The 14244-nt window shown below is 33.4% G+C and overlaps 1 protein-coding gene across 3 annotated transcripts in view; it reads left to right on the plus strand.

Annotated features, from left to right (window-relative positions):
- The window catches only part of LOC136029961 (TATA element modulatory factor-like), a 241771-nt gene that overhangs the window by 59820 nt on the left and 167707 nt on the right, over positions 1-14244 (plus strand). For all 3 annotated transcript variants that reach the window (XM_065708519.1, XM_065708530.1, XM_065708538.1), the window contains exon 4: positions 4925-5109. In XM_065708519.1, coding sequence (XP_065564591.1) covers positions 4925-5109 — 185 coding nt within the window. The remainder of the gene's footprint in view (positions 1-4924; positions 5110-14244) is intronic.

The following is a 14244-nucleotide window of genomic DNA, read 5'->3' on the forward strand; positions in this document are numbered from 1 at the left end:
TATATATATATATATATATATATATATATATATATATATAATATATATATATATATATATATATATATATATATATATATATACATATATATATATATATATACATATATATATATATATATATATATATATATATATATATATATATATATATATATATATATATATATATATATATATTTATTTATTTATTTATATATATTTATATATATTTATATATATATATGTATATATATTTATATATATATATATATATATATATATATATATATATATATATATATATATATATATATATATATATAAAAATAAGTATATATATATATATATATATATATATATATATATATACATATATGTATATATATATATGTATATATATATATATATATATATATATATATATATATATATATATATGTATATAGTATATATAATATATACATATATATATATATATATATATATATATATATATATATATATATATATATATATATATATATGTATATATATATATATATATATATAATATATATATATATATATATATATATATATATATATATATATATATATATATATATATATATATATATATATATATATATATATATATATATAATATATATATATATATATATATATATATATATATATATATATATATTCAGGTTTTTTTTTCACAGTCAAAAAAGGTTTGGAACAATAAGAAGATAAGTCTGCAAACCAAGATTAGAATATTGGAAGGTAAAGTAATGACAGTGGTCAGATATGGCTCTGAAGCATGGGCGCTCCGAAAAGCAGATGAAGCTTTACTGAATGTTTTCCAGAGGAATTGCCTACGGATTTTTCTGGGTACCGGGGTGACCGACCGCATTTCAAACTGTACGCTGCACAAAATATGTGTTTCATTCCCGCTTTTTAGGGCTGTAATGAAAGAAAAGTTGAGATGGTTAGGGCACGTTCTACAGATGAAGGATGAGAGATTGCCGAAGATTGTTCTTTTTGGCCACCGTCTAGGGCTAAACAGAAAGCTGGTCGTCCTCGTCTGAGGTGGGAGGGTGTCATAAAAAAAGATTTAAAGGAAATGGTAACTTCGTGGGAGGATGTAAGGAGCGAGGTTTTGAATAGATTTTGATGGAGGAGGAGCGAGTTTAGCTGTGTTGGCCTCAGGTGGCTTGGTGCTGCGGTGAGTTGTTAGTTTTAGTAGTAGTAGTAGTAGTAGTAGTAGTAGTACTGTGACTACTAGTATCTGCGATTACTTGCGAATGCGATTGCTTGCAACTGTGACTACGATTACTTGCAGTGATAGCTACTCGTGACAGTTATTACTTGCAACTACCAATACTTTTGACTACTTAAGCTACGAATGTGAGTCCAACTACTTACAATTGTGACTGTGACTACTTGTAAAAGTGACCAAAACTCATTGCGACAGTGACTGCTTGCGGCTGTGAATGCTTGTGACTGGCCTGTGAATGCTTGTAGCTTCGACTTCGACCACATGCGACTGCAGTTTCGACTATTTGCGACTACTACTAATGCTACTTTAACTGTGACTACTTATGGTTGCGAGTACTTTTGACTGCTACCGCAACTACTACCTACTGCGACTAGGATTACTTGCGACTGGTACTGCTTGTGACTGTGAATACTTGTAAATGCAATTGTGACCACTTATGACTACGATTGCAAGTACTCGTAACTCTGACTCTTACTACTTGCGACTGTGACTACAGCTGCTGTGACTGTTTGCGACTGTGCCTACCTGTGACTACAACTATGGCTACTTGTTATTACTTGCTATTGCTTGTAACTGCAACCGTAACTACTCACCACGTCTGCTAATACTGTTACGACTACTAATGCTACTACTACTACGATTGTGACTGTGAATTCTAGTGCTACTGCTACGACTACTACTACTACTACTAATAATGCAACTATTACTGCTGCTGCTACTACAATTATTGAACTAAACCAAACGATATGCATCACTATGGTTGTCAAAAGGATGTACCCGAGATATCATAGGACTGGCTAAAGGTTTTAATTTAAATTTTCCAGTGTGATTCATCAGAGTGATGTTGAACTAAATCGGAAGAAACTATCTGTATCTAGGTTGCCAAAGTATTGCATCTGTAATATATCAGGAACAGCTAAGGTTGTCAAGGTGCAACTTTCAGGGCATTATGATCTAATCAAATGGCACTATGTGCATTCAGGTGGGCTAAAAGACGTATCTTTAATATTCCAGGAATGGCAAGAGACATTAATTAGAAGCTTTTAGGGGATATTGAGGGGTGACGGAGGTGTCATTTGACATTCTTTTATGCTCAAGGTTTTAAAACGATGGGAGTGAAAATGGCTTCAGCCCTGTAGAAGTCCAAAGGTTATGTAGACTTCCAATTTATTTATTTTGATAATATTCCCCATACCCGTATATCCAAAATTCTGTAGTACCGACGTTATAAAAATTTGTTGCAAAATTTTGGCTAAAATATAATTAGCAAGCTAAAATCTTGATTATCACATAGAAAAATCGAAAAAGCTTTAAAATATTCCTTTTATGAACCGATAAACAAAGCTATGTTAGTTAAAAATGAACAGAAATTAGTTTTACAAAATTCTTTCCACATTAGAAACATTTCTACGAAAATTTGAAAGCTAAATTAAACCAAAGCTGAACAAAAATAAAGTTAGATTTTATGGTTTTTTTCTTTCTTTTTTTATCTAATGACAAATAAAAACACGTGGCTCGAAAATAAAAATTGTTTTCAGTAAATGATAAATAATGTTCTGGTCTTTACAAGGTATAGGAGGTGTTAGCTGTACTCCTGTTTGTGGTAATTTCTGTTCGTTTTAAGTTTGAATTGATTATATATTGTAATTTATTTTCGTTTTGGGTGAAATTTACTTATCGATAGTGATTTATGCTTGCTGAACGCTTGAATTGTTTTAAAACTTACTTTCCATTGAAAATCTTCTTCTGTGGAAAAGTTTTTATTAAATATTCTATAAAAAAGTATTATATTTCTTAAAGTTTATTTATTTTATTTATGCTTATATAAAAACTAAAACGAATGACTGACATCGAATGATTCTTATGTGTTTTTATCTGTTAATCCGTTTCAGTTTGGTGTTGTTACACAGACGCTTTATATCTATCCTCTTGGCTGTAAATCTTTTTCTTCTCCCCTAGAGATGTTTCTAAATAACATTTTTGCGTTCATTGATGTAATTAAAAGAAAAGTAATTACTGTTAGTTTTCATCGTTATTTTCTGATTGAAGTGGCCAGCTTGGTATGCTAGAGTCTCAATTTATTTGCCAACCGCTATGATTAGATTTTTCTTCTTGTTGGTTTCCGGGAAAAAAAGTTTTTATTTTTCAGCTAGCTCCAATTAAGCTTTTCTTATGTCTATTGGTCATATTTATTGGCGTTTGGGCACTTACTGCTGCTAGTTTTGTTCTAAATATTCATAGTTATTATGAATCTGGAAGTGAGGCCTTGCCAATTTTGTCCTGTCGTTCTTGCTTTCAAATCAAATTCAAAACCAAAACTGTTTATACCCTGGCAAAGAAAGGTTAAGTGCAATAGGTGCAAAAATGCCCAAAGTTTAGGGGATAGGAAGGCATTAAAGGAACCGAGGCTTACTAATATCAGGCTAGAATACATAGTCTCATCACAGGACGTCTTTAAGGATGTCAAGTAGGATATATATTTTGAAGATGGTGGTCGTGTCATATGGTGCTGAAATCTTGAGTCTGGCAAGTATATTTCAATCTGTCTGACTGGACTGGGAAAAGGTTGGGCCTGGGGCTTATTCAAAACTTTTCATTTATGGAAAATAGAAAATTCGTACTGCCAATCCTCAATTCTTCCAAAAAAGAGGGGGGTTCGTTTTAAGACTTCGTAATTGTTTCAGATAAATATTAAGGGTTCTACTTTTCCCCTTCCTAGTGTGCATGTATGCTATAGAATAATGACATTGACTCTGTAAAGCTAATAGTATAATTTTGTTCGTGAAAGTTTTTTTGTAACTCTGTTGTATCTCATTAAGGTGCATTGTAAGCATCATTTGTATATTATTGCCTTTAAGAGGTGTCATATTTTCTTTCAGTTTTTGTTCCTATAAGGTGCTGGTTCACTTAGCCAGATTCTTCTTCTTGGGGCATGGCTATCCGTAATAGAAACACAAAGCTTGCATTTTTATGGTTTTAAGTTGAAATGCGTTTTAATGTGATATTACAACAATTATTAGTGATATTTGCCGTAAAATACGAAAAGCTTAAGTACGTCTACTACTTGATTTGTCCTTCCTTTAGAAAGCCATTTGAGACGTTTTGTTGAATAGAGAACTTTAATGTATAAGCTCAGGTTTTTTTCTGATATTATAAGCTCAGATTTTTTTTCCTCCGGCAGATTGTTTATTTGTCAAAAGATCGTCCACTTAGAAGATATCACACGAATTCTACGGAATTTTAAAATACTGCTGTTAAATCCATCTCAAGTAAACTTATTATCAAAGAGTATCTCTTGAATCTTTTTTTTCTTCTCAAAAAGTCTTTTCTTTGGGTACTTTTGTAAGGAGCTTAAGTTTTGATAATAGTTTGACAGAGGAAGTCCTTTAAACTGGTTAAGAAATTATCTCTAATTGTCATGGGCACTCGAAAACAAATATTATAAAGGAACAAGCAGAGGAAATTTTCAAAATATTTAATGATTTGGGAAGTTTATTTTTTCTTCTAAGCATAAGTAATTTTTGCAAATTCTAACCCCTTTTCGTAAGAGTCTTATTGGGAGAGATGCTCAGGGAATCTTACTATGGCATATTTAAGCTATGTTCTTCGTTGTTTTTTTAGTGCTTCTCAAAATACTGTTCTTTCTTTCTTCTTTGAACAGAGTTTTCTTGTTTTCAGGAGTCTGTTCAAAGAGACAAAGGACAAGAGTCTTACAATTTCGACGTGACTCAGGAAAAAGAAGAGCATCCTGTTTTTGATAATCGAAGTGAAAAAACTGTCAGTTCAAACGATTCTTACGTTCGCTTTGAACATCGAACAAAAGAATTAGAAATTAGGGACTCGTCACCCTTCTCATCAGAAAGGTCTTAGCTTAATTTCTCTCCCTCTTCCTCTCTCTCTCTCTCTCTCTCTCTCTCTCTCTCTCTCTCTCTCTCTCTCTCTCTATCTCTCTCTTTTTTTTTCTCTCTCTCTCATGTTTTTTCTTAATTGCTGAAATACTTTGAAACTCTTCAAACGTCTTTGACTTACAGCTTGACTAGGGAAGAAACATGTCTCACTAGTGTAACACTGAAAGCTTGAAGATGATTTTGTCGGGAGAAGGGTAAAAATTTGAAATAGAAATCATTTCTCAAAGAATTCCAAAAAGCATTCAAGGAATATTCTGCATGAAATGCAGATTTGTTTAAAATAGAGGCAACACATACTAGAAGTCAACCTAGTTTTAGGTGATTCGTCTTACTAAAATATTACACTAATACAGGCACTTACACAGGAATTTTTTTCGGGGGGTTGGGGTAAAACCTTCGAAACAGCATAAATAAAGTAGCACTTTTTTATTTAGTAATGCAAAAAGCACATATATCGGAAAATACAGATTAACTTTAATCTGTAGTAGCCAGTTTCAGCCAGAAAAAGGAACTAGAAAAAGAGTTCGGTGTTTCTTTTCGCGGACGGGGGGAAGAAGACTGAAGCCTCAAAAATACGTTTTAGGCTCAAGTTATGTTCATGGCGATTTAGAACCAGTGATTAATCTATTATATCCCACTAAAAGGGAAATTTTAGGGTTAACAGTGCAATATGGGTGCTGTGGGGGGTAGTTCTTCTATTGCAAAAACGTAGATTTTAATGAAAAATGATAGCTCCAAAATTGATCCATTAAAAGCTTTACTTTGACCTGAAAAGGGGGGATAAATGCCCTAATATCAAGGATAATTCTATTTTGCTGTGGAAAGCAAACTCTCTTCACAAAAAAAAAATACAGTACAATTGCTAATTACTTCAAAGAGGGTAAAAAGCTAGACAGAAAATGGGTTAATAATTGGGCAGTGACTTGACCGGATAATTGCATGCTGTAATATGTATCTGTAATATAGATACATATAGCTTCACATATGTATTTAGATTCTTAATAAATGTCCTACTTTTGCCAGAAATCCCAAGAAACCATGGTGAAATTAAACATTTCACGAAATTTGCAATTTCCTACGTGCCAGTGCTAATACTGTTTCCATAATTAAAAGACCAGCGTTTGTATTTAAGAATGTGTTTCGAGCATCATAAGGGCTGTAATTAGATGTCTTTTTGAATCTAGCATAGTTTTCTGACACAGGGCTTGAAACCCTAGGAAATGGATGAACACACCCAAACATTGAAGGGTGAATCTAAAGCTCATAAATAATATAAGTAATGTAATAATGTAGTGTAATGGAATCTAAAGCTCATTAAATAGATGTTCGAAGAACAAGTCGGATTTTAGATATCCAACTAATGCAAAGGCCACTAATAACCAGTTTGAGATGAGTACTAAGAATATTTATTCCACGTAAAGCCAGATACACAAAAGTAAAATTGTATAGACGACATATATTTTCTTTCGTCTTGTTCGATCAAAGTTCAAAGTTCGAATCAAAGTTCTAAATTTGATCTAATCTAGAATTTTCTTGTCTTTTCTTCTCTGTTTTCTATTCTCTTCTTGATTGTTGATTTATTTTTTCGCTTTTTGAGCTACGGCATCCTCTTAACTCCCTTATTTCACCATCATGTTAATTTTCCCATGCTACGAAAAACTGATATAATTCTCTAACACGACATGTGAGCAATCTCGAACTTCTTATAGGTGACCTTGAAAATATGGTAAAGAAAAAAAATTCCAGTTTTTTTCCAATTTTTGTTGATAAAAGGAAAGAATTGATATTGTGTCAAGATATTAAATAGGTTTTTACCATGGAATTAAATAAAAAAAACTATTTTTTTTTTAACTGAAAATAAGGAGCGACATTAAAACTTGAAACGAACAGAAATAACTCCGTATATGAAATGGGTTGTCCCTTCCGCAATCTCTCGCTCTTTAAGCTAAAGTTTTTAATTGTTTTAAAAAGTAGAATTGTGGCAAAGAGTCAAACTTTAGCGTAAAGAGCGAGGGATTGCGGAGGGGACAACCCATTTCATATACGGAGTAATTTCTGTTCGTTTTAAGTTTTAATGTCGCTCCTTACTTTCAGTTAAAAAAACAAGTTTTTTTATTTAATTTCTGAACGTTTTTGAATAATACATGTTTGATTTTGGCTCTCCGTACATAAATTATTAATATGAAATTTGTATATTAATCTTTTTTTGGCTAAATGGCTTTCTCTTAGTTTTGATCAGACGATTTTGAGAAATAAGGGGTGGGGAAGGAGGCCTAGTTGCCCTCCAATTTTTCGGTTACATAAAAGGCAACTAGAACTTTTAATTTTTAACGAACATTTTTATTAGTAAAAAATATACGTAACTTAAGAATTAACTTACGTAACAAACTTTTATATTCTTATATTTTTAATTATATATATGAGGGAGTTTGTCCCCTCGTTAATACTTCGCTCTTCACACTAAATCTTAAGTTTTGTCCCAATTCTTTAAGAATGACATCTGAATCAGAAAGGCCGTAGAATAAATAGTTGAAATTACTAAAAATACTTTAGCATATGGAGCGAAGTATTTATCTCCTCCTAAATACCTCGCTCTTTATGCTAAAGTATTTTTAGAATCCCTCATTTGCGTAATAATCTCTGTTTCTTTTAAGTTTTAATGCTACTCCTTACTTTCAATTTAAAAAAAAAACTTTTCATGTTTATATTTTCATTGTTTTTTTTAATAGTATTGCTAGAAAATCCTGCGCCCTTTTCATTGAATTTCTCTTCCCCCATGAGATATTCCTCCAAGGAAAGATCCTCCCACATAGCCCCCTCCCATCAACCCCACACCCAAACCAAAAAAGATCCCCCTGAAAACGTCGGTACACTTCCCCATAATTATTACTGTATGTAAACATTGATCAAAGTTTGTAACTTGCAGCCCCTCCCCCAGGGACTTTGAGGGAGTAAGTCATCCCCAAAGACATAGTTATTATGGTTTCCGACCATGCGGAACAAAATGGCTATCTCAAAATTTTAATCTGTTGACTTTGGGAAAAAATGAGCGTGGGAGGGGACCTAGGTGCCCTCCAATTTTTTGGTCACTTAAAAAAGGCACTAGAACTTTTCATTTCCGTTAGAATGAGCCCTCTTGCAACACTCTAGGACCACTTTGTCGATACGATGACCCCTGGAAAAAAACAACAAAAAAACAAACAAAATAAACACGCACCCGTGATCTCTGGCAAAAAATACAAAATTCTACATTTTTGTAGATTGGACCTTGGAATTTTTTCTCTAGGGTTCTCTGATACCCTGAATGCGATGGTGTGATTTTTGTTAAGATTCTATGACTTTTAGGGGGTGTTTCCCCCTATTTTCCAAAATAAGGCAAATTTTCTCAGGCTCGTAACTTTTGATGACAAAGACTAAATTTGATGAAACTTATATATTTAAAATCAGCATAAAAATCCTTTTTGAGGATTTTTGATGCATCTTTTAGATGAGGATTCTTTTGATGCATCCTTTAGCATCAAAATTCCGTTTTTTAGAGTTTCGTTTACTATTGAGCCGGGTCGTTCCTTACTACAGTTCGTTACCACAAACTGTTTGAAAATGGACAACAGACGAATAAAATAAATAAAACAACCCGTTTTAGAAAGACTTTGAAAAAATTATCTTTTTGAAAGTTACTTTTTTATAAGTTGATTCCTCAACGGTGATTTTTGGTTTTTTCTATTTCATATTTTGTTCAGCTTGGGTGCTAGGTGCAGAGTTAACAGTTGCATCAAACAATAGCTTTCTTCGGAGTGTATTCTGAAAGATAGAATTTTTTGATTAAAAATAAGTATTCTGTATTTATGTATAAAATCAGTTTCAATTTTCCTAATGCTTCTGTTTATTTGCATAAAACCACTAACACTCCCGGCTAGAGAAATGCCGGAGGCTATTACGGTCCCAGCTGCTGAGAAATACGGATTAAAATAACAAAAAAGAAAATAGAATTCACAAAGCATAGTGTAGTCCAAAATATTCACGTGAAGTAGGGAAATAGAAAATTCGCAAGTGTAAATATTAAAATGGTAAATATAAACAAAATGATAATGAAAAAATGATATTTTTGCCCAGCCGTTTGTAGAGGAAATGATTTATTTCAGGGGAGGGGGGCAAGCTTGTAAAACCTCAAATTATTTGAAAACATCTGAACATTTAAGGGAAAGAGAAGCAAGACCCAGACAGCCATCTACCCTATATTTGTGCCTGTCTGTGCTTAAAATTTTAGTATCAGCTTGAAAATTCGAAACTCTTTCAGAATAGTTTTAAATTCGACAATTAGGCACGAACTTCCAAACACCGTGAATGTGCAAAAAATTTTTTCTATTGCGTTGATCTCAGAGAAACCTGTGAAATCCAAGTAACAACAAACAGAGATAGACAGGGTTGGCAGCAGGAAGATGTAAAAGGGATTGCTGCCCCATTGAGAATGTGCAAAAGCATAAAGATAATTTTCTACTTTCCATTCTATTGTAGTAGAATAGAAAGTTTCAATGTTTTTTATTTGTTTTCTTTTTCTACTTTTCCCCTAAGACTTACTAAGTACTGACGCTTATTGCACTTCAGTCAAATAATACTATGAAAAGGAAGCAAGAAGGGGTGAAGTTTTTTTAGGCAATGCGAAACTAAAGTGTATGATTAAAACAATTTCCAAAGTTGTCGCCGTGTACTCTATTTCCTCGGAATCTCAGAGAGGCTTTCTTTTTTGGGATTTTTGTTTTCTATGGGGATTGATGCGTCTGTATCTTTTTAGAAATTGAACTTACATTGATTTTCCCAAAATAAGATGCCGCGGAGCAAGCGCAAATGGTATTCTGGTCTTTAAAAGGGATAGGGGGAGTTAGCCTTATTCCTGCTTGTGGTGATGATTTCTCTTCAAAAACAATTTTGTCCTAACAATAAAAACAACAAAATATAATAACGAAAATTATTGAAAAGAACTAACGAAATGTAGATTAACAGTTTAATATTCATTGACATTTATTAATGAAGATCTCACCTGTTTTGAACTTATTAGCGTTATAAAGATTTTTTTTTAATATATTCTGCATTCAGAAAACGTAAATGCCGTTCTGGTCTTTAGAAGACATTGGAGAGTCGGGGGGGGGGGATGCTCCTGTTTGAGGTAATTTTTGTTTGTTTTAAGTTTTACTTGATTATTTATTCTAAGTTGTGTTCATTTTCGGTTTCGTTTTGATAGCGATTTATTCCCGTTTGACGCTTGATTTATTACTTGACTTTACTTCTGCTTATCTTTGGTTTAATGGAGCTCTTCAGTTTTCTTTGAAACATATCTTTTGTGGAAAATCACTTTTTTACCTTAAAATCATTTAGTTTTTTATTGACATTGTTTTTTATTGGTTAATATAATGAATATTAAGGAATTTCTGTAAAGCTTTTTCGGTTTTTCTCCTTAAGAATTGCTATTTATTTGCTATTTATATTCTGGACAAACTTTGCAGAATATTTTAATAATAATTGTTTTATAGAACTTCGGATATATGTGTAAGAAATATTAACATAAATAGATTATAAATCCGTATAATCTTTGGACTTCTGTAAGACTGAAGTGATTCTGACGCTCAGCCTGTTTCAACCTTGAGCAAAGACAAAAATTAATTGATCACCCCCCTCAACACACCCTGAATGTCTCGACTTAATGTCCTTAGCCGTTCATGAGATAGTCCAGATGCGTCATTTTGAGCACTTGGATGCATGTAACGACTTATAATTAAATTCAACATCCCCCTCAACATGCCCTGAAAGTTTTAACTTACCCTTAGCCATTCCAGAGATATCGAAGAAACACTTTTCCGAGAACTTGAACGCGCTCAGTTTCTTTTGAATTAGCTTGGCATTCCCCTCACTATGCCGTGGAAAATTAAACTTATTACCCTTAGCCCTTTAACGACCTTGATGTGCCCTTTTAACGACCTTTGATGTGTGTAGTATCTTTTTGTTTAGTTCAACATCCCCAACAACATGCTCTGAGTGCTCCAATGTAACATCTTTAGTTTTTTCTTGGATGTATCATGTATGCCCTTTTAAACAATCTGGATACGCATATTGTCGTTTGATTTATTTTTACATCTCCCTCAACTTTCCCGGAACGTTTCAGCTTCATATTTAATTCGGTTCCTGAGATAATGCATCTAGTAGTAGTGGTAGCAGTAGCAGCAGTAGTAGTAACATTTGCAGTCGCAGTTCCAATCACAGCAGTAGTAATAGTTGTCGAAGTTGCAAGTAGTCTAGCTGCAAAAAGTTACGGCTGTAAGTAGTCATGGTCACAGTCTCAAGTAGTCGCAGTGAAAACCCATTGCAGTCGCAGTTGCAAACAGTCGCAGCCACGAGGAGTTGCAGTTACTTTCGTAAGTATTCGCAGTTGTAAGTAGTAGCAGTCATAGTCACAGGTGGTCACAATCGCAAGTAGTCACAATACCTGTTGCAAGTAGTCTCTGTTGGAAGTAGCTCCAGTTGCAGTCTTAGAAGTAGTAGTAGTTGCGGTCGCTATTGCAAGTAGTTGCGGTCGCTATTGCAAGTAGTTGCAGTCACAGTCGTCAGCAGTAGGAGTCCCAATTATAAGCAGTTGCAGTCGCAAGTAGTGGCAGTTGCAAGTCGTCGCAGTCGCCAGTAATTGTAGCAGTTGTAGTAGTTTTTGTAGTAGCAGAAGTATTACTAGTAGTTGTTGTAGTAGTAATAGTAGTAGTAGTATCAGCAGCAGCAGTAGTGCAGCTAGTAGTAGTGGGAGTAGTATTAGCCCTGAAAGTGTCAACTTAATCCACTTCCTAATAAATACTATATGCAAACAATAAGCAAATCGAATTATATACACAGGGGTTACGAGGGTCATGTTATGCCCAGATGTTTAGTCATTGGTTTTTTAGACTATTTGAACAACCGGTTTGTAAAAAAGGACGAATCTGCATTATCTCACGGACAGTTAAAGGGTTAAATTAACGGATTAAGTGACGTGGCTGAATCTCTGAGGGAATAATTGAAGGGGAGATGAGGTACATTTAAAATTTTGACTTGAGGGTGGGGCAAGGGAAGCTTATCAAGGACAAAAAATTTTTGAATAAAAATATCGTTGTATTAATTCTTAGTGTAAAATATTTTCATAAATGATGTAAAGATGCACTTATTTCAACAAGGAAGCTGTTAAAAAAAACTACACAATAAGATTCCTACACTAAAATGGTCTTTTAATATTTTTGTCTATACACAAGGCTGTAACATGATTTAAGTCAGAATTGCTTCTGCCCTAAAGAAGCCCAAGAGTTCGCAAATTTCCAGTCCATTTTTAATAATATTTATCATATCCCTCATCCAAAGTTCACAGCACAACCATTAATAAATTTTGTCACCAAGTTTTGAGCTTTGGAAGAAAAAAAAAGGTTTACAGATTATCCTTTTATTATCCAATAAAAAAAATCGTGTCAGTTAAAACAAATAGAAAATAATTAAAAAATAATTGAAAAAGCTACATTAAACCGAAGTCGGACATGAATAAAGTTAAATAATAATTCAAGTGTAAAAGGAACAAAAAATACAATAGATAACAAGTCAAACTTAAAACAAACAGAAGCTGCTACCACAAACAGGAGGCGTAGCTAGAACACTTGATGCTATTTTAGATTGAGACACTTGAGATCTAATAACTCTTCTGCCAAATATTCTTATGACAAGAATATAGTCATCTCTCTTTCCCTCCACAAGGATTGTATTGAGTTTGTATCCTCAATTGGTATAGCCATAGCCGTAGTTCTTGTTCAATTTCCCTGAAAAATGGGTTAAAATTTGGCAAACGCTAGAAAAAATATTCTTATTCGTTTCCATCGTTTACCGTTGCCGAACCAAAGACAGCTGCCCCCTCCCCTTGTCCGAAAGAAAACCAAACGTGAAATTTGTTATGTAGGAAGCAACACTATAAAATATGAACAGGTCAAAACTGCACAACTTAACTTTTCTGTAACTTCACCATTCGTCTTAAATCGACTTTCTCTTGGGTATCAGAAACTACTAAACTAAGTTTGTTAACTAAAGTAGGTAGTAGCATACGAAATTTATCAAAGCGAATAAAGGGCAACCATTAAACCTTTACCAAGAATAAGGGCAAGACAAAAAAAAATAAAAAGCTAGAAACACAGACAACATATTTAAATCTTTTAATATAAAATATGATATTTCAGGAATTAGAAAGTATATAAAATTATATGGTCTAATGCCAAAACATCGAAAGCGGTCCGCAAAATGCATAATTATTTTCTATAAATCTGATCAGCCTTGAAACCATGGACTTTTATTCAGCCTCATATCGGAAAGAGATTGCGACAGAACTGTTACGCACTTTTACACTGCGCTTGATGTACGTGTCCTTTCTTAATTGTCTTTCAACTATTACTGTTTGTTTTGGTTTATTTAATTTCTTTATTGCTCTTGTTTGTTGGCATAGTATATAAATACGTACAATGAAAAAATCTAGTAATTAAAATGTTTAGGACGGTGTCTAAATTACTTCATTCACTTTCTTTACGGTTACGTCGTTTACTTTCGAATTATAGCTTATTAGAAGGGGGACAATGTTTTCCTAGTTTTCTACCTCCAGACAAGGGTTGATACACTTAAAAACCGATATAGCAATCCTTCTTTTATAATTGCTGGTGATTTTAACCAGACAAAGAGAAGCTTGGCTGGCTTCCAGTCTTTCTCTTAATCAGATTTTGAACATTCCCACTCACTCGTCTGCCAGTACCCTCGATCTGATCCTTACAAATACTAAGAACGTATACCACCCCCTGACATTACCTGGACCATTCGGCTTGTCTGATCACTACGTCCTGTTTCTCAAAGCCAAGAGTTCTGTGAGAAAACCCAAGCTTTCACGGATCACTACTAGACCAATAGCTAACTCTGCAATCCGTGAATATGGCCGCTGGATTGCCGAATATGACTTCCTAGAGGTTTCAATGGAAGTTCCTCTTGAGCAAAGGGTGTGCGCTTTCAGTAAAAAATTGTCCTCCAAGTACCTCAAGACATTCCAACAAAGACTGT

This window comes from Artemia franciscana, chromosome 1 (assembly GCF_032884065.1).
Source record: "Artemia franciscana chromosome 1, ASM3288406v1, whole genome shotgun sequence".
Classification (NCBI taxonomy): Eukaryota; Metazoa; Arthropoda; class Branchiopoda; order Anostraca; family Artemiidae; genus Artemia; species Artemia franciscana.